Source organism: Ammospiza nelsoni, chromosome 11, assembly GCF_027579445.1.
Source record: "Ammospiza nelsoni isolate bAmmNel1 chromosome 11, bAmmNel1.pri, whole genome shotgun sequence".
Taxonomy (NCBI): Eukaryota; Metazoa; Chordata; class Aves; order Passeriformes; family Passerellidae; genus Ammospiza; species Ammospiza nelsoni.
Genome location: NC_080643.1, coordinates 17,282,662 through 17,303,517, shown reverse-complemented (window position 1 = coordinate 17,303,517; position 20,856 = coordinate 17,282,662). Strand labels below are relative to the sequence as shown.

General features: G+C 38.0%; 2 protein-coding genes across 4 annotated transcripts in view; one reads left to right on the top strand and one right to left on the bottom strand.

Moving 5' to 3' along the window:
* Positions 1-20,856, top strand: part of CENPP (centromere protein P) — a 114,476-nt gene that overhangs the window by 4,844 nt on the left and 88,776 nt on the right. For all 3 annotated transcript variants that reach the window (XM_059480455.1, XM_059480454.1, XM_059480457.1), the window contains 2 exons: positions 1,128-1,216; positions 6,069-6,165. In XM_059480455.1, coding sequence (XP_059336438.1) covers positions 1,128-1,216; positions 6,069-6,165 — 186 coding nt within the window. The remainder of the gene's footprint in view (positions 1-1,127; positions 1,217-6,068; positions 6,166-20,856) is intronic.
* On the bottom strand, positions 8,284-20,500 carry OGN (osteoglycin). The gene is made up of 7 exons (XM_059480453.1): positions 20,240-20,500; positions 19,368-19,614; positions 14,550-14,634; positions 12,458-12,616; positions 11,769-11,971; positions 11,101-11,196; positions 8,284-10,798 (listed from the first exon to the last, which is right to left on the bottom strand). Exons 2-7 carry the CDS (start codon positions 19,527-19,529, stop codon positions 10,628-10,630), a joined length of 876 nt encoding a protein of 291 aa, XP_059336436.1. The 5' UTR covers positions 19,530-19,614; positions 20,240-20,500; the 3' UTR covers positions 8,284-10,627.

Genomic DNA, 20,856 nt, shown 5'->3' with positions numbered 1-20,856 from the left:
TTATTCTAGTAGTGAAGTCACAATAGAAGTTAGCTCAGCTTCATGATATTATGAGGAGAGGAGAGGAGCTTGAAAATCAGCCAAAACAAGTCTGAGCCTTTTGGGAAAGCAATGATTTAAAAAGAATTTTTCTTGCCCAAAGATTTCCTTGTAAATATTTTTATTTGGCCTCACAAAGGCATTTTGGCAGGTTAGTAACCCCCCCCATTGGCACACCAGTCCCTTCAGAAGGTGGCATGTCAGCTTGTGACTGCTGGCAGCTTCTCCACAGCTCCATCCCCCTACTGAACCTTGTGCTCTAAACCTGAAATGATTTTTCTTGATGTCATTTAGTGCATCCACCAATCTCTGTAGTGCCTGGCTGTGCTTTTCCCATCTTTAGTGATGGCAGTGTCAGCAGAGCTTCTGTCCAGGCAGCACAGGGGCTGCTGAGATGGGTGTGCAGCCCTCTCTTACCATTCCCATCTGCTTCTAGTGACTTAGTAAAAGAAGTTTAAAGTGAGACATTTCTGTGGTTTTCAAAACATGATTTTAAGCTTTTTCATTCACTGTTATCGAATCCATTGCTTTGGTGTGCTCAAGAATGCATAGAAAAGAGATTTAACTTATTTTGTGGCTTTCTTTCTACTCTGACCACCTTTTCTCATTCTTTTACAGCTTATTAATTAATTTAGAATAACTTTATTATCCCACACATATTTCTGAGTAACAGTGATTGTAAAAAAGGGCAATATTTTGAGACAAAACTATAAGGTTTAAAATTAAAAAACCAGCACAAAATGAACAGATTAAAACTTTATATGTTAACTTTCTGGTGTATGTGGCAGCTCAAGGTTGTGTTGGAATATGAACAGAATCTTAAAGTGGGATTGATGTGAAAAGAAGTAATGAACCTTCCTTAATAACTCAGGTGTTATTCCAAAAGCCTTGTGTGGATAATAGTGCTACTCTTGAAATGAAAGAAACTGTTCACACACACAAACCGTAGTTTCAAAAATGCTATTTTAAGGATTATAGTAGTTAGCATTAATATCTACTTTTTTCTATATTTTTATATGCAAATAGACACAGTTTTCTCCTCACTTGAGCAATTTCTAAAATATTTTGTTGTTACTTCTCCAATCTAGAAGGATGAGAAAGTGTCTGCTGTTGTTAGTGATCTCAGCATCAAAGTGGAATCCAGAGAAGATTCAAATATGAGCAAGTTTGTGTCACGGTAAGATGGAATTTTTTGTTCAAGGGTAGTTATTGTGTGGGATATGGGACAGTAAATGCAGTACTGAGTTTTCATGTGAATTGCTGGCAGCCAGTGTCTTTATGTGATGTGTCCTTAGCCCAGCCTAAACACTTCCATCCCTTTCTGTATCCTGGAGAGAAGATGGCAGGCATGTGATTTTTAAGCTCTGCAAGGACCTTTACAAGTTCGTGTTATGTAATTGTTCCTCAGACTCTGTGTGAGCTGCACTGTGGGTAATGCCTGAAATGCACATCCAGAACCCCTCTCCAGTGTTTGCCTGTTTCTGATTCTCAGCTCTCAGTTCTATTTCTCTTATTGGTAACAGGATTTATTTCACTGATATCTTTAAAAAATGTAATTTAAAAACATGCACTAGTGTATTTGTGCAATAGCTTAAGAAAATTAACACACTGGAACTTAAATGTATGAATGAATGCTGTTTCTTATTATTTTCTGGAGTATGCCAACTTCTTGTGGTAACATGAGGAGTAAATGATCAAATTATTTGTCTGCAGTATTCCACTGAATTGTGCTCGCAAGCTGTTCTGAGAACAAATCCATCATCACTGAGTCATTGATTTAATTCTTTTTTTTCAGTTGCTTCTTTTGCTTTCTGTTATTTTTTTGGTCTTGGGGAGGGAGAAGGGCCAACAGGGGTCTGTTGAGTTACCTCAGGCTTCAGTAGTCTCTACTGAAAACTGTTTTACTTAAAGGCTTTGAGATTTCCATAAAAATCTGCTAAAGCTTGTGGTGAAACTGGGAAGAACACTTGACTGCTCTCAAGAAGTGGGATTTAGAAGAGGAAATTGCCCTGTTTTATTCATGACTATTTTATGACAGCAGAAGTGTATTGGAACTTCATAGTCACACTGGAAAGGAATGTGTTGAAGTAGTGGCAGACTTTATTTCATCCTGGCTGCAGCCCTGCTCTCTTATCCCTGTCTCTTCTCCTTTTCACCTTGTGCCAGTAGTCACAAATAAGCACAAGTTTTCATGAATGATAGGAGATGTCAGCAAAGCAGGCAGTGCTGGCTGCTGAGTGCCACCTTGGCCTTGTGACTGTGGATACCCCTGCAGCCAATAGGATCAATGGGGTCAGCAGGTTGAAAAATCCTTCTGGGGGTAGGGAACAACCCAAACTTGTTCCCCCATAACACCTTCAAATGTCACATTTCCTGTGTGCCCTGTGCTGTGCAGTGTGAGGCAGTGAGCCCAGGGCTGATGCTGGCAGGTTCTGTTTGAGAGCACCCCCTGCTCCATTGAGTCTGTCATGTCCCATCAGGGCCTGTTTTCTCAATCCCCTTGTTGGGCTACTCCTCATTTCTTTTTCCAAGTTGTAATCCCCTCATGTCCAGTTTCAGACTTTTCCCAACTAGCTCTTTGTTTTTTAGTCTGCTCCTGAAATTCCTACTTCTTCCCTTCTTTTCCCTCCATTCCTGACCAGCTGAGTCTGGTCTCCTGCTGTTTTGTTCATTTTCAGCCTCCCTACCAGTTTTTCTTCTCTTGCTTCCTTGGCCCAGTCTTGCCAAATCCATTGTCTACTTCTGTTCTGTTTTGTCTCCTGGCAGGGATTTTTTTTCCTCCCTAGTTTTAAAATTTTTTTGGGGTATGTTTTTTTTTTTTCATAATACATGTCAGAAAATAGTCTTTAAGAACAGCAGAGTTAAAAACCTGGCATTCAGTTCCTGCTTTGGAAGAAAATAGGGGAATGCTAGAACACTTGAACAATATCTTTTTAAATGAAACAAAAAATTCAGCAGTCTGCAGGTACTGCTGTAATATATAAATGGTACATTTCTATATAAGAATTGTACATTTTTTAAAAGTGGTTATATTTTTATATAATTTCTTAATTATTTTGTAATGATAGGAGATGTATGCAAATGAAATCACAATATTTAGTTGTCTTTTTTGGGTTTCACATGTGTCCCCTTTGGACCACTTACACTTTATTAATGTTGAGAACCACAACATCTAAAAAAACTCTTGTCAGTCAGTTTTCCTTTTTTAGACTTGGCACCCCATTAATTATTGGGGGAGTTACCTTTGCATGGGTTGCTTAGGCAAATAGAGATTTTAAGCAGTATGAAAATTGCTCTTTCTTTTTACTAACTAGTTAGAATCTATAAGTCAGAGTGCAGGATTTAGAAAATGTGCATTATATTAAAGGCTGCACGGGCAAAGTCCTCTGCAAATGAAGGGAAGCAGGAATTCTCCCCCCAGCTTTGAGTCTGCTTTGGTTTTCTATGCTAATGTAGGAAGTCTTGCATTGTGCAGTGAGTCAAAATTGATTTTCTCCCTTAAAATACATAAAGGAACACATTAAAGGAGGATTAGGTACTCTTACAACAGGTAAATTTCCTATATACCTCTGTTTTTTGTTGATATTTTCTGAAAGTGTGTTTGGATGGACAGCCCATGATTTTCAGCTGAGAGTCACTCTCTGCCTGAATATCCTTTTCAGTGGTTTTGGATGACTTCTCTGTAACACGGATGTTGGCATTGGAGACAGATGTTTTCTGCTCCAAGTGGATTTTTGTAATGCTAAATTCCTTCAAAATAAAAAAAGACTTGAATTTTTACCATCCACGCTCTTACTACCTTGTTATTGTATACCATGTTTCCTTGGTATTTCAATATTTGGTGTAGTTGACTTCAGGAGGAGGAATTAGGCTAATTTGGGCTAATTAGGAATTACTGCTTATGGGTAGATTCAATGCTGTGGCAGTTCACTGAAGTGGTGAACTCTTACTCCTTTGCCATTATGCATTCACATACAGCTGTTCTTGCCAACAGATTCCCCTTTCTAAACACTGAGTTCAGTTTTCTATCTTGAATTTAGCCAGTGCTATGTGAGAAAAGTGCATCCTCAGATATATTGGTTGACTAACTTCTACATTGGAAACTGGTTCTTTGAACTTCTGCCCAAAGCTTTTTCTTTCTGTTGATGATCCAGCCTTGAAAATTATCTGCTGCCTTACCTAAAAACAATTTTGAGGCAAAAAGGAAATAAACTAATAACCATGTTAAACCAAGGTCACAGTGTTTGTGATAGTATTTTAAATAGCCTAAATGTGGATTTTATAAACACTGCCAAGTTCTTCAAAAAGAATTCCAAGTGTGTAGTTTGGTACCAAAGCTTTGTGTTCCCTTTCCCACGAGTGGAGATTAAGGAAGCCCAGAGCAGTTTGTGTGGGATCTGTTCTCCAGGCCTGGATGTGGGCAGTTGTTACCAAGGTCCACAGTTCCTATAGAATGAGTGGAGTTGGACATGTACAACTCAGAGCTGTGGTTCAAACCAGCTCCCAGAGCAGGGCTAATGAGCTATTGTAAAGCAGTGTCTGTGTCCTTCCAGGGACTCACTTCTCCCACTGCTGCCAGCAATTTTCATCTTGGCCTGATTTTGTTGGCAGCTGTGACTGCTGTGGTAACTTCCTTTAATGATGCTGTTCTTTCCAGGCTGGGATAAAACTTGTTTGGCTTTTCTTTCACATTTTCAATATCTGAATGACCTTAATGTATTTTTTTTCAGTTTCTTTGTGTAGCTGGTTAAGGTTTGCTGTTCTGTATATTAAATAGAGCAGGATTGAAAACACAGCTCTCCCTGGGAAGGCTGAACTGACTGGGTAATTCACTGTTGCAGCCATTCTGTGAGTGCCTCAAGTCTGAAAATCCAAAAAAGAATAGCTAATCTCAGGATGTTAGAAGTGAAATTTACATTAGAATTTAAATACTCTAACTTCCTGAAATATTCTCAAACATCAGTCAGGTATCTTCCTCAGTCAGGTTTTGTAAACTTGTGAAATCCTATCTTAGTAACCAAAATAAATATTTGTACTTCCAAAACAGTGTTTGCCAGGTGTGTTTTGATGATGGCTAGTAGTCTGTGGCTCATATCAACAATGGCATGAAGCCTTTCACCCTTATGTTTAAATAATTGTGTCACTTCAGCTATCCTGATGTGGTTTTTGTGGAGTTCTGCATCCTTTGCATTCTGGCTGCATTTGTGCAGTGAAAACTGCACACCCTTGATGAGTTTTTTCCCCCAACAACCCTGCATGTGTGGTTTGCTGCCTGACAGTTTGTCACCTTCTATTGTCTCTTTTCCTTTCTCTTTCCTGATTCATACTAGAAATTTGAAAAATCAACATTTATATCTATCTTTCCCTCCCATTCTCCCCTCCTCAGCATAAGAAGGAACATGGACATGTTAGAGCAGATCCAGAGGAGAGTGAGGAAGGTGTTCAGAGGGCTGGAGCCCCTCTGCTCTGGAGACAAGATCACATCAAGCTTTAACTGTCTGACCAAAGTTTTGGTTTAGATGCCCTGTGTCATCAGGCCTCCCTTCCTAGTGAAGCTGCAAGGGTAATCTTGGAAAGTTGAATTAATCTTGAAAAGCAGAGGCAGGTAACATGTCATGTAGAGTTAGTTGGCTAGGACAAAGATTTTGGGAATATTTGAATGTTAGTGACACAATTTGGGAAATGTTACCATTTTGCAGGTTTGGCTTTTACTATGCAACATCTTAGAATTTATTTAGAAAATGAGTTAAACAAGAATAAAACCAAACTAAGATTTTGCAGGTGACTGCTTTGTTGCCATATTTTACATATAAGACAAACACTGGAAACACTGGTTTAGGAAAGTGTTCTTCAACCTCTTTTTCAATCATTACACTACAGCTTTTTTTCAGCTTTGTAATTGTTATTTTGGGTGATTTCTACTTCATATTCAAACAATAGTAATGAAATTTTTTTAAGTGTGAATTTTAGGCCATCAGATTGATAGCTCTGATTATGAGTGGGTTAAACAGTATATTTTTGTTTTATAGCATTGAAGAATGTGGAGATCTTATAACATTTTTCAGAAGCCTTTCAACCTATGCTGAGTGGTATGAGCATCGTAGACACACCTTCCTGCATTTCAAGGTAGTGCCTATCCACCCTTTATTTATTAGTACAATATTTATTGGTTTAAGAAGTTTAGTAAGACAGAGCATTGGAAGTGGAACTGGCTTAGCAGAATGTAGGATCTTAATTTTGTATGTGGTGATGAAGAGAATAGGAGCTAAAAATTTGCTGTGTTCAAGGGGCAATTGAGCAGCAATTGCTGTGTTCCTCATGGGTGGAGGAAAATAAGACTCTGCCTTTCTGTGAAGGAGTATTTGGTTTGCTTTGGTATTCTATTTTATTTTGATTTAAAAAAAAAGAAATTAAAAGAAAATAACACTTGTAGTCCTTGGCATATAAATGTTGGTTTTGAAGGATTAGATCTGTTTCTCTTGAAGATGTGTCAGTGTGTGTTTGGATGACAGCACTTTCAGTTCTGGAGTGTTTTACTTGCGTGGGAAATAAACTGTTCCTCCCTCCTAACTGGAAAATAGCATTTGAGCTTAGTTTTAAATTACCACTATTTGCCTCGTTTGTTTTGGCTTTGTGCTGGTTTTAAGATAAACAACTAATCCTTGGAGTAAAAATACTGCAGTCTTACAGACACAAAACATCTTACATGATACTTTATGTAGGAGATGAATGTTTAGCTGCTTAATTGTTTGTGGTTTCTTGGCTGAGTGCTACATACCTCAAGAATTTACTGTCATTAAACTTGACACCATCTTTACTTTTCAGCTGTAGTATCATGTGGGAGCTGCACCTTTTCCTATTTTTTCAGCCTTTTAGGCCTTTGAGTTCTGTGCTGAATGAATCAATTTCTATTATCAATCAGAAAATTACTTCAATTTTCTGATTGCACTAAAAAAAAAATCCAGTCCTCAGCTGAGCAATGAACTGGCATTGCCTAATCCTGTTGGCTTTTGTCTTAGGGCTTTTCTCTAATCCCTCCACAGAAAAGGTAGAGCACCAAGAGCTTTAGGGCTCTGCAATTGTTTTTTCCAGCTTCCTTTGATGCTTTCTGATCCTTAGATCAGCAGTCACTGTGGTTTCTGGGACAGTGATTTGGTTGTTGTAAATATTTCTCATTTTAAAATATAATAACAAGGGAAAAAAAGGAAAGAGTTTTGGAGAAATCTTCAAATTGTTGTTATATAAGCAGTTTTTAAAAATGTTTGTTTATATGTTGAGTATAAACAATGAAATTATCTACTAATTGCTAGAAGATGTGTGAAGATAATTCATTGAAGACACTACAAGTTTGTCAGTATTACAGATGTTCTTTCTAAAGGTAGTTTTATTTCCATGGTCAAAGACAAAGGTAAAGTTGAAAGACAAACCAATTTGGGAGAGTATTTACCAAATATGACTGACTGTTCTTAAGAAAAGTATTTTAGACCTTCTTATTTTTGTTAGCATTGCTAATAATTTAATGTTGAAACAGAAGACTTTCTCAGGTAAGAGAATTAATAAAAGGTTCAAATCTGGCAATTCAAATAACTGGATTGCCAAGGAGAATGTATATTTGTAGTTTAATGTTTCAGTAATTTGTGGGAAAGCAATTAGATATATGTTAATATATGCATAATACCAACTCAAGAGTCTATCCTGTTAATATTCACACTTACAAAGATTACAGACTCCTTTTTAATTTTGTGTATTTATTTTTTCCCCCTACCTGTTCTCTAGACTCTCCTGTTTTGGAGAGAAAACTCCTGGGGGGGAGTCTTGGGTTTATAGCTTTTCTATTAATGTGAGTTTTTTTTTAAGAAAACAAGTGCCAAGGCTTTTATGTAGAAATAAAATAGTTTCTGATACTTTCCTCAGAGTGTGGAGTAAAAACACCAAAGGTAGTTTATTTTTTCTTTCCTGTTTTGGTACCTGAGAAGAAAGGGATAATGTACAAGTGGGTGAGTACTTCAAGTAATATTGGATGTTTTGAGATTTGTGGCAATTCAAGGTCAATTCAAAATAGGTTTTGAAGGAGCAAGTGGGATGTTCACCAAGTATTCTGTATGGCAGGATTTGCTATTGTCACAATAAATATGTCTGTAAAATGGATTTACCTCTGCAAATAACCTCCTAACCTTAGTCTGCTGTGAGGCTGAACAACTGAGACATGTTGGCAAGGCTGGAAAAGCAGATTGTGGAAGCTGATACTGATAAACAAGAACAAACATTCAAGTTTTATTGGAATTTCAGAACAGAAATGAGTGATAGGAAAAAAATAAAATGGTTTCATTCAGCTTGATATTAGTACAGGTCACAGAAATAGGAGGTGGAAATCCTCCCTGCTGAAGCCTTTCTCACTTCATGTTTTGATTAACTTGCTGTGAATGGGGAAAATAAAGGAAAACACATCAGAGAACTTGGTGCCTGCATGAGACATTCAGGAGGTTCCACTTGTCTACTTTGGTTTGCTCACAAAGTGTTTAGAGCATTAATCAGTGTTACTGATGATAATTAGTATGTTTCAGAAATATATACAACATTTTAATGTGAAATTAATTGTGTGGTAGTAGGGAGGTCTTGGAATGTTTACATGTGTGTATATATTACAAAAACATGCATTTATTTGTGTATACACATTTTTGGTGATATTTACTGGTATTTATTTATTTTGGTGATTTACTGAAAAGAGTTTTAGTAGCAGTGATTTGTGATGAGAATAAGATCAGGGGCTGCTGCTTATGTAACATTATTACACTTACAGCTGTGTTTTTTCCATCTTGGGCATTTATCACAAGAGATGGGAGAAAATTGATGGGTTTATTTTTTTCCAAATAGAAATTTGGCTTGACATTGGAATGTATTTTTATATGCTTTGAAGTTGTTTTTCATGTTTTGATAAAGACCTGGGAACATCAAAGTTTTATGATTTATGTGGAAAAATGAAAACCAAGTATTGCTGCCGGACTTGGTTTTGTTCTCAATTAAGACAATGGAATTTCCTTCTTGTTACACTAAATAACTTTAAATGGAAAATATTGGGGGTTGCTGTTTTTCTTGGGAAATGGGTTCAGGGCAAAAATATCTGTTCAGAATTAAGTGCCATCAATTCCCCATAGCACAAGCACTAACAAATTAAGGCTTAGCTAAATAAGATAAATAAAACTAATACAAAATATTTTGTAAAATCAATATTTTAGATGTAGTGATACGTCATCATGCATTTGATGCTTAACTATTTCTACTAATTAGGAATCTATACTAGCTTCAAAATTAGTACAAAGTGGATGTGGTAATAATAACTAGCACACCTTTGGCATTCATTTGTCTGGAGGCTTTCCACCTGCGGTAGCTATTGGAAGGGAGAAACTGGATGTCAGAAATGTACAGTTGAGGAATTAAAAGCATTGTACCCTTTATCAGTGATAAACTGAGTGTCAAGGCCTGCACAAGTCAATTTGTGTTTTTAATACACTGCATAGGTTCAAGGCATTGAGTGAAATGGTTGAAGTTACCTCTGATTTCAGATTAGTGATGGAATCAACTTTTCTTTGTAGCTTCCAAGTCTGATTTGATTTTTCCCTAATGATCAGAAGTATTGTTGCAGAAGGGTAAATCTCTTTCTTTGCTCTGACATCTAGATGAAATCATACTTATTTACAGATAAACACATGAATTCAGCTTTGCTTTTAACTGTATTGTCACATTTCCTGTCAGGAGGAGCTGTGGAACCAGGGCTTGGTTGACATCATTAGTTAATAACAAAGGTATTTGAGTCTGTTATGCTGTATGTAGACTGTTCTTTTAAAATAGGAAGCTGATGTTGCAAAAACAGCTCTTGTGAGAACAGCTCAGCAAAACATATATATTTCACTTAAAAATACATTGTGTAAAAATAAAACACATGTTAATTTCAAAGTAGAATAGTAGAAGGAAATCTAAAACATCTTTGCAAAGTTCTAGTTGCTATGTTGCTTGGTGTACTAAACCTAAATAGGAGTTATTCTCATTTACCACAAATCAAGTTTTTGAAAAATGTTAATGAATTTAAGCTTTGAGAAGTTCTGTTTCTAAACATAACTTTCTCTCATCTGCATCTTCATCCAATACACTTTTGAAGGTCAGCTGAAAAGATCTCACTGCAGATTAAAAGAGTGGGATTAGAATTCAGAAATATTTTTCCCCTTTGGTTTGCTCATAGAAAATCCTGCATTTATCTGAAAGTAAAGTGTGGTGGTTGTTCTGAGTGCTGGTAAAGAATGAGAATAAGCAGTTTTGTGTGATTTTATCTAAAGAGTATGTGGTGAAATAAAAATTGAGATAATGTGTGTGCATATATATATTTTTACACTTTCATTAACAGAAAAGATTCTGAAAGCATGAGGGACACCATAAGTAGTAAAGTAACTGAAATGGTTATTTCAGAGAACGGTGCAACCTAGCAGGAGCTCCTGGGTAAGCAGGGAAAAGAGCATTAGTAAGGGAGAGGATATGAGCTTGTAAACAGAGGAAGAAGTGATCCTTGTTGGATGCCTGGCTGGCACCAGCAGGGTTAGTAGTAGGTGCCCACGGGCAGCATCCTCAGGCAGGAGAAGGCGTTGACGTGCTTGGCCAGCACGATGGGGTTGCCCTCCATCCTGATCTCGTCCATGCGCGTGCGGATGTAGCGCGTGTTGTTGGACTTGCAGAACGTGTCATCCGTGATGCTCGTGATGTTGTTGTACTGCAAACCAAAACATTCTCATAAATAAATCCATACAGGCATTGTTGATAAAAGATTAGAGGTTCTTTTGGCCATTTCCTATCCCTGATGTACAGAAACTAATAATAAATCCTTGCATGGCAATTGGCATCTTCTGAGTTTCTAGATGGTCATGGCCATACACATTGGCATGGTAAATGGTTTTATTGAGGTGCAGTGAAAAACTGTAGTGGGAGCTGTTTTAAAATAGAATAAGTTTGATTGAAGTGTATAACTCCTGGGGTGTTTCCTAAGAGAATGTTAAGGAAATGCTTTGGGAATACCTGAAGGTGAAGAATGCGCAGACTCTCCGGTAAGTTCAGGGGCACAGATTCCAGTGCGTTGTGTCCTAAGTAGAGGTAGGCCAAATTTGTGAGCTTCTGTTGAACAGAAAGAGAGGTTACTGATGCTGGTACTACCTGAGGTTAAGTAACTCATGCCTGTTACAAGAAATCAGTAATTTTTTCTGATCACATAACCTGTGAACTGATGTAACAAAAGCCATTCTTTTGCTGTGAATGTTGAATTCTATTTTATCAAGAAATTCATAGAACAAACCTTCTATGTTTGGGAAATTTCAGTGTCAGCATGTTGGTTTTAAAAGTTGAGATCACTATAAAGTACTATATGTGTATTGTTTATTAGTATTTCTGCAGTCTTCAGAACTCTAAGCCATCAATTTCTGGATATTTTTTCTTTACATGTTAGAGAGAAAGCAAGCAGGTGAGATATTTCATAGAAAATTCTTTCCTATATGGAGGACATGAGAGACTGAGTGCACAAATGACTGATATTCCAGAGTGCCTTAAAAGCAAAGCAAAAGCTGAAAAGCTGCTTCATCTTAGTTTGTTTCTTAGATTACAAAAAAAAAAAAAATAATTTTTGCAGACTGAATAGTCTGGTTAGTAATTGTGGTTACTTCGATTACCTAGATTATTGGGTTTTTCCTTACCTTGAAAGCATTTGCTTTGATTCCTCTGCTCTTGATTCTGTTTTGGTTTACATTAAGTGATGTTAGTTTGGGAGGTAGAACAGGAAGTTTTACAAGTCGATTTTCAGCAAGAGAAAGTTCTTCCAACAGCAGAAGCTTTGAAAAGGCTCCATCTTCTATTTCTTCTATCCTATTTCCACTAAAATCAATTCTTCTCAAGGTAGCTTTACACAAAAGAAATTAAAATCTAAGTATCGACTTTATAATTACATGGCATGTGAAATGTGTATGGCTGTATATGCTAAATGTTGTACTTTTGGCTGCAGCATCTAAATTGTGATCTACAAATGCAAATGCTATTAAAATTGACATCTGGGTTTTTTCCTGGTCTTAAATTAGAAAAAATTATAAAGGGAAATACTCTGCATCCTTCTTTTTGTCTTAGAGATAACATGATTTCAGCTATTCACAGAATTTCTCATGCTGTGGAGTGAGATAGCTGGCAGAGCTGTCCCTGGAGCATTTGAAGGAAAAATAACACCTGCTCATTTAAGACTGTCTGGGATACGGAGCTGAATTTTACTTTTAGCAATCTGCTCTTTACCTGATGTTTGGGAATATTAAGATGTTTACAGGATCCAAAATGCATGTTCATTGTGCCTTTCCATTTTGTGTTCTAAAGCAGAGACAGAAAGTGGGGTGTCACTCACTGATGTCAGCGAAGTCTGAGGCTGCAATCCTCTTGATCTTGTTGAAGCGGGCGTAGAGATACGCGGTTTCCTTGGGCAGGGGGGGCACGGCCTCGATGTCGATCTCCTCGCAGTACACGGAGCCGCTCAGGCACACGCACAGCAAACACGTGGGCAGGTCTGCCAGCAGGGCACAGCACACTTACAGCATGCTCAACTCGCTTCAGCCTGCTTACTCAAAATATGCTTTTTTCTAGTGTCTTTTAAGATTTCCTGTTGTTAGGTTTTCAAAAAAATTCTATTTGCATCAAGTTCTGAGAAGATTTATCTTCTCAACTGTTTGGAGTTTTTTGTTCTTTTCATTGTGTATGATTTCTCTGTGTATAATCTCTGTTCTTACCTGAGCATGTGACATGCTATTAATTGGCCTGAATTCAGTTTAAATCTTTAGATGGCTGAGAGCATGGTGAATGTGACAATTGCAAGTTTGACCATGTTAAATATCACATTTGGAACCAAACCCACAAGGAGAAACACCTGGCAGTGCATTGGAGCATTTCTGGCAGGCCACACAATAGCCTGTGTTATTCCTAGCTACTCTTCTGTCTAAACATTTTGATCAAAACTCCAGCAATTATGTTTATATATCACATATGGTTTAGGTTGGAAGGGACATTAGAGATCATCTCATTCCAACCCACAGACAGGGACTCCTTCCACTAGACCAGGTTGCTCAGAGCCCTGTGCACAATCTCTATCTCTCTATCGGTTTTATACTGAGGTTTTTGCAGCTGTTGTTTTAAGTAGAGAAAGTTTTTGTAATGTAGTTTGAGACCTTTCTGGCTTGTGCTAGTCCTCATGGACAGTAGTAAAGTATCAGTAACTTCTGCTTTGCTCTAGTCTTTTCTGCCAGCAATATTCAAATACATGTAATGAATGTGGCTTTGAATCCTGTTTCATCTCCACTGTTGTCTTGTGCTGTGTTCTCTATATTTTGAGAGTTTTGGTTGGCTTCCACCCTGGAGTGAGTGCAGTGCAGACAGCAGGGTCATTCCATGGGGTAGTTGTCACCACACAGCAAAACAGGACCTTCTGCAAGCAGTGAGGAGTTACAAAAGCAGCAGGTCAATACTGGGAAGCCAGTACATAAGAGTAATTCTTTTTCTTACAGCAGCACTGCAGAGAACAGAATGAAGATTTTGAGGTTTAGCTTGTGAATATCATAATTTTTAGGCTGCAGAGTTCTGCCCTGTTTGGTGATTTGGGGCTTTTTTATTTAGTGGCTTGTTTTCATGTTTGTGTAGGAAATGGAAAATGTCAAACAACGTTGTCACTGTTAAAAAGGCAATGTCTAGAAGCTCTGATGTTCTTGGAGACTTGCTCAGTTTTGATGAGGCCTTGCTGACAGGTGCTGTTTGGCAATAATTAACCTTGAATTAGCACTTTGGTAGACACTGACAGTCCACTGGTCTTGCTGAATCATCACTTATTTTTGGAAGTTTATATCATAGACACACAAAATAAGTGTTTCTTTTTCTGTCTGCTCTGTTTGGCAGAAAAACTGTCCTTTTTGTGTGCAGAGAGCAGTGGGGTTTGTTAGGAGAAATCTGGACAATGTACCCAGAGCCTGTAGGAAGCTTTGACAAGGGAAGAACATTCCTGATGTATTTTAAACATTGACCTCCCTGATCATCAGATGTAAACTTTGAGAATAGCCAATTGTTCAAATAAATCTGTTGAAATAATTTAAGCACATAGTATTTCATCATCACTTGGGTTAAACTGTGGAACTTACTGGGGGATGTATTTTCTATTTCTTTGTCGTCTTGTCTAACTTATTTAACTTGGGTGCATCTCAATGGCAAATATGACTGGGCAAGTCTGTGGAGATGCTTACAAGCTGTGCTTTGTGTATTCAGAGTTTACCTGAGGATCCTTTAAATTTTTCAGCCTGCTCCATCAGAAGTTACAAGGTTTTCCACGGGAGATATGAAAGATATTCATAAACAAAAACATTAATTCTGTAGCCTTTATCCTTTGCACTTTAGATTTGTATGTTAGAACATTCTTTTGGATATCTTAGACATCACATTATTCATATCAGTTAACTTACTTGTGTCCTTTGTTGGTGGGACATCAAGTTGGCTGTCATCACTTTGTAGCATTAGGGAGGTGTGAAGAGAAACATTTGTTCCAGCCTTTTTGAAAGAACAATTGATGTTTTAAAACACAAACCACAGACAAAAAGCCACAGAGCATTACAAGGATTTGAAATAACATCTTTTTAAAGTGAACTTCTTACAATATACCTACTTATCATACTTACTTTTTAAAATGCTTTTATAGGTTGGATGACTAAGGTGATGTATTGTTACTTTTACACACAAACTACTCACTTTAAAAGGCAAGAAGGGAAGGTGCTGCCAGTGCTCTTTAGAAAACTCAAGTTCTTTAGGAAAGAACAGTAGACACAAAATAGAAATAGAAAATATAGTCTATATGGTGGGAAGGAATATCTAAGTGGTGGATGTTTACAAACAGAGTTTTGAAGATCAAGATTTTGCATATAATGCAAAACTCAGTAGGATTCTTGTGAGTCTAAGTTGTATTTTGTCGTTATTTTACCCAAATAATCTCAGTAAAATGACTGAGATGTCCTTGCATTTCAAGTTATTCAAAATTCCTCCTGGAGATAGTCATCACATCTTTTCAGTTGCAGGACAACTTAGTTTATAAATACATTCCTTGCAGGTATTGGCTGAAATTGAGTTTCCATTATCTGCATGTTAGTCTGTTTTAAGGTGTGGGCTGCTCACAGAAAGGGCCTCTTCACACAGAATCACTAGGTTGGAAGAGACCTTCAAGATGGAGTCATCAAGGGATGGTGACTCCACCATCTCCCTGGGCAGGCCATTCCAGAACTTTATCATCCTTTCTGTAAAAAACTTTTTCCTAACGTCCAACCTGAATTTCCCTTGGCACAGCTTGAGGCTGTGTGCTCTGATTCTGTCAGGGCTGCCTGGAGAAAGAGCCCAGCTCCACCTGAGCACAGGCACCTTTCAGGAGCTGTGCAGAGTGATAAGGTCACCTCTAAGCCTCCTTTTCTCCAGGCTGAGCACCCCCAGCTCCTTCAAATGTTCCTCACAGGGTTTGTGTTCCCAGCCCCTCTCCAGCCTCATTGTCCCCTCTGGATGTGCTCAGTGTCCCAAGGTCCTTCCCCAACTGAGGGGCCAGAGCTGGGCACAGCACTCAGGGTGTGCCCTCAGCAGTGCCCAGTGCAGGGGCAGAACGACCTCCCTGCTCCTGCTGGCCTCACCATTCCTGATGCAGGCCAGGAGCCATTGGCCTCCTTGGCACTCTGCTGGCTCATGGTCATTTCAACCAGCACCCCCACGTCCCTTTGTGCCTGGGCACTGTCCAGCCACACCATCCTCAGCCTATAATGCTGCAGGAGGTTTTGTGGCCTCTTGTGATGTAGAGAACAGCAGTCAGGTTTTCATTAGGCATTGGAGCAATTTTAGAGAAATACCTATTATTACTGTATTTACAGTATAGATACAGTGCCTTATACTGTCATTTGCATGAGGTAATGTTAAGGGGATTTCAGTTTGACTGTGGTGGTTGTTTTTGGCTTGCATAATTTGTTTGTTGGTTTGGTTTTTTTTTTAAATGGGGAATATTTGTAGGACAGAACAACCCAATATGTTTTTTGGTGTGTGTGGCTATTGGAAACACATGCAGGAAAGAGCATTGTGAGATGTGGAAGATGTTTTGCTTTAAACATGCTTAAGGATCAGGCCCTGGCAGGAGTGCTCTGTGGAAGAGCTGCTTGCACACTGGGGGTGCTGACAAATGAACCCCTTTTAGTTTTCTTAATCCCCCCACTCTCCCCTCCTTCTGGGACACAGGTGGTTCACCTGTAAGTGCAATGTGCAGGTAAGAGCATCCAGGCTCCTTCTGATACTGTGTTTTATTTGGTATTTAGCTGCCTGAGTGTACTTTACTTGTGGGAATTTTTTTTATTCTGTAAAACAAACCCCTCAGGCTTGACAGAAAGCCTGAGAAACAAATATCTTGGCCAGCCTCTGTCATTTTGACCCTTTTGTAGCCTGTGAATCATCTGTCCCTTGGCTCTTCCCTGCGTCTGCCTCTCCAGGCTCTGGCTCTGGTTTGGGCTAGCTTGGTTTGTCCTAGTGAAGTTTTTGGGTTCTCAGTTAGGAAGTTTAAGGTTCTCAGTAGGATTCTGGCAGCAGTTTGGCCAGAATGCTGGGTGGAGGGAAGCTGGGGGTGTCAGCTTACCAGCTACACTCCAGCAAACAGCAAATCTCCCAGAAGCTTTCTGCAGGAGTTAGCTCACAAAGATAGGTTGATTAGGCACATGAAGACGTGGCCCTTGAGGTATCTGTGCCAGCAGAAATTTCTGAGTGCATGGACTGCTCATGGAACAAGTGGACTTGTATGGCTGCAGCTGGTTTGGCTCCTGAGGGACATTTACTAACGTTTGCTGGCACAGCTTATCTGTCCCAGTCTCCTACTTGAGCCATCAAAGTAGTCTTTGGTGGGAGTTCTTAGCTTAATGCAATGTACTCCTAATCTCTGCCAGTGGGAAGTGTCATTGAAATTAAAACTGGTAATTTGCAGAATACCATTAAATTCCTAAAATTAAAAAGTATTTGCTGATCAGCCATAAAAATTCCTCACTATGGAGTATCAGTGCACAAGATTGTTTGGATTATAACCACAAGTTCATTACTTGCCTATGTAAGGAATGCACTGAAGGAATATTGGCCTACTCACATACATAAATTCCACCTGCCTCTTCCACTTTACTGTACAGACACATTAACACTTTACATCTAAATACTCCAACCATCTTCAAATTTCTGCATTATAATTTATTCATCTTATAACACAAAGGTCTGATAGTTTATGCTCAATGAAATGAGTTAGTCCACATGTGAGACAGCATCTAATTGAGTGGTTCTGTTCTGTTGTGGAAATTAAGATTTTGTGCTTTAAATTGCTCAAATTTTATTCAAGACTGGTATGACTGTGGTTTCAAATAATCATAGTAATAAATTTCTTGTGATGTTTTACTAAAAACACTTTTTTCTAACAGTGTGTTCAAGCATACAGTAAGGAGTTAAATTTGTATGCAAGACAGATTTCTGACTGGGCATGCTTGAGGAAAGATTTGGCATGCATTTCAGTTCCAGTTAACACTTGGAATATTCGGGGAGTAAAATCAGTGCAATAAATGAATAGAAGATCTGTTTGTGCACCCCATGATGTAAACTGGGAACACTGGCACTTGTGTCAATGTAGTTGTTGCACATAAGGAACTCATTTATTATTTTGCAATGAAAACATGTCAATAGAGACCCGACCTGATGGAAATAATGACTGACTACATTCCTAGAATTATCCTAAGCAGAACTGTTGGCCTTCAGAAGACCTGCAGCTTATAGCACTGCCAGGAGGACTTTGATTTGTCTGTGGCACATCTGTTGGCACCATTTCCATGTAGGTAAACTCCTTTTTCCTTTACTGAAGCAGCAGCAATCTTCTGTAAGCAACTTATTGATCAGTGTAATCTGATGCTCTGCCTAACTGGTTAAAGTTAATAGGTTTAGTATTTTTTAAAGACTCACTTCTGAGTGGATAGTCAGGAATTAGTTAAGAGTCATTTATGTAGTCCCTTTTTCATGGATTTATGAAAACATGTTACTTCATCACTGTGGCAAATGTCAGATTTAAAAATACCTTAGACGTTTATTTGCCATAAATATGTAGCTGATTGTTTTCATCAACAATAGAGAGCTGTAATTTAAGTAAATTTGGGAAATATTAAAAACTATACAAAAGGGATTTTTCTGTATTTAGACTGCAATTTTTTACTTACTATCTTTTGCTGTTTTATTTTTCTTGCTTATCAGGCTAAGTTATTGTAACAAGTACAGTTAATATTAATGAAAACCTCCTTGAGCTGTTCATACTGGGCTGTTACCACTTGGTTTGGATCTGTGGTATTTTCCTTGGCAACTACTCTTGGTACAGTTGCTGCTGTTTTTTCTCCCTGATCAGTGTTGTATCTCCTTCTCTCTTGGTGTGTACTGGTTAGGACTGAATGGGGGTGTGACATTTGTAACTGTCCCTGGCAGCTGAGGTTGTGGCACTTCACTTAATTCTGCCCTGGCTTTGTGTCTTCTGCTGTTGTCTTGAAATTCAGAGGCAGGAATGTGGAGCACCCAACAAAAACATTCTGTTGGGAGATGCTGAGAGTGCCCTGAGATGTAGGGGATATTCTTTTTACTAAGACCCTCAAAGTGTTAATGCATAAGTGGCTCCTCCAGCACTGGGCATTCTATAGAATTCTATAGAAGTTTGGGAGTGCTGAACTGTTGAGCTGTAAAAAACCCAAACCACAGACCCCTGAAAAACTAAGGAAGAAACTTGATAGTTTGGCAGGTCAAAGGAGGAACTGTGGTTTATACTGGCAGATTATGTTCCATAAAAGGGGGGGGGGTTCCAATTATTGCATTGGTAGTTAAAAAAAAAAAAAAAATCACCTTTCTTATTCTTAAGCAAACTCACTGAGTTAATACAACATAGTTAAAACTGTTGAGCTAGTAATTAATGCATCCTGCTCTTGAAACTCTTATGATTGCAGGCACATAAGAACAGCAGAGTTAAAATGATGCTTTAGCCTTATTTGTGCAAGCCTGCCTTCTTGGCTTACTCAGACTGTAGCAAGGGTAATTTTTTTTTTTGTGGTTTTAGTTTGAGTGGCTTTCCCTATGTCTGAACACATTGTATGTTTCCCTGTTATTTTAGAACTTTTCCATAAAACTCACATGCATGCACATAACACCTTTTTCATATAATGCTTATTTTAGTTAAAAATATTAAAAGGAAAATATAAATAAAATACCTTTCTTATATCCTTGGATTGCATTTCATAATCTTGTTGGGTCAGGCTTCCCATGGAAACATCTGTATCATACTCATAGAGTGATTCTTGCTGTAGAGGTGGTGCTGCATTTACCAAAGTTACAAACACAAACAAAAAAAAAGTAGCCTGCAAAGTCTCCATTCTTGCGCAGAACGATGTATGAGGCTTTCAGGGAGCTGGTGAAGATCTGCTCGTGCCTGGACTCTGGAGAACACTTTCTTTGGGACTGGAAATGAAAATGCAATCCGTCAAAACAATATTTAAAGCCTAGAGTACTTGTTGGCAGTGGTTTCTCACACATAAGGAACATGGAACAACTTTTAACTCTTGGTATCCTTTAATTAACTCTAACTTTATAAAACCTGTTCTTAACATGAGAAGAAACTGGGAAATAATAAACATTTTATAATAAATAGGAAAATATTCTCTTAATTGCATTTGTTTGTTTCCCAGTTTATTTTTGTTAAAAGCAAGACAATTTTGTTAATATTAAGTATTTGGCATATATATAGATTAACTAATTAAAATATTTGAGGTTCAAATGCATTTTTCTTTATTGTCAAAATAAGGGGTTTCAAACCCAAATGCTCTATAACAAAAGCCTCTCATTGTCTTTTACTTTACATGTGAGACTAAACAAGAGAAGATAACTTAATACCCTCAGGATATTATACAGGATGGGCACTTTTCAGGCAGGAAAGGGGAAGAGGCTGCAAACATGATCTTTGAAACATTACAAATATGCATGCAATATTTGAAAAAATAAATCTTTGCACAGCATTTCTCTCCTCTTTACTCTAGTTTTATTTAAGCTCTGAGTTAATCTACTTTTAGGAAAAAAGTCCACCTACCTTTTTAGCAGATTCCAAGCTCTTCACTGAAACACCAGATATCCTTATCTATAGTTACTCTTTTGTCAGTGTACTTTAGGTTCAAGTTATGCATTACATCCAAATTGTTGAACTGAATGCTCTCTCAAAGTTTGAGTCTGAAAAGTGCTTTCTATGGGGTAGAAATGCTTTACCAGCATTCTCTCCCAGGGTGAGAGGTAATATCCTGGAGCAGGGGGTTGTACTTTGCATAACATTTGCAAATGCTAAGCCCGTGTAGCTCATCCTACTCTTGGTAATCCTTGTTAAAATGGCAGCTTTCTGCTTTGCTCTTTATATGTGCGAAGCCTTTTTCTGTAAATGAAATATTAATTGTGCAAACTGGAGGTCTCTAATAAGGCATGTGTTATCCATTTTGTGAAATGCTTCAGCCTAGAGACAAAGCAGCTGCTTTCTGAGACAGAGGTAGAGCCAAAACACACGTCTGTTGTATTAGTCACATTTTGTGAATAGTGAAATGTTTTATTATGAGTTGTATATGTTTAGAGAAGTTTTACCTATCTATGAAATGGAAACTTTTCAGTCTCAAGAGCTCTGGAAAAATGTTCTTTAGAATTTCATGTATTTGTGTTGAGATT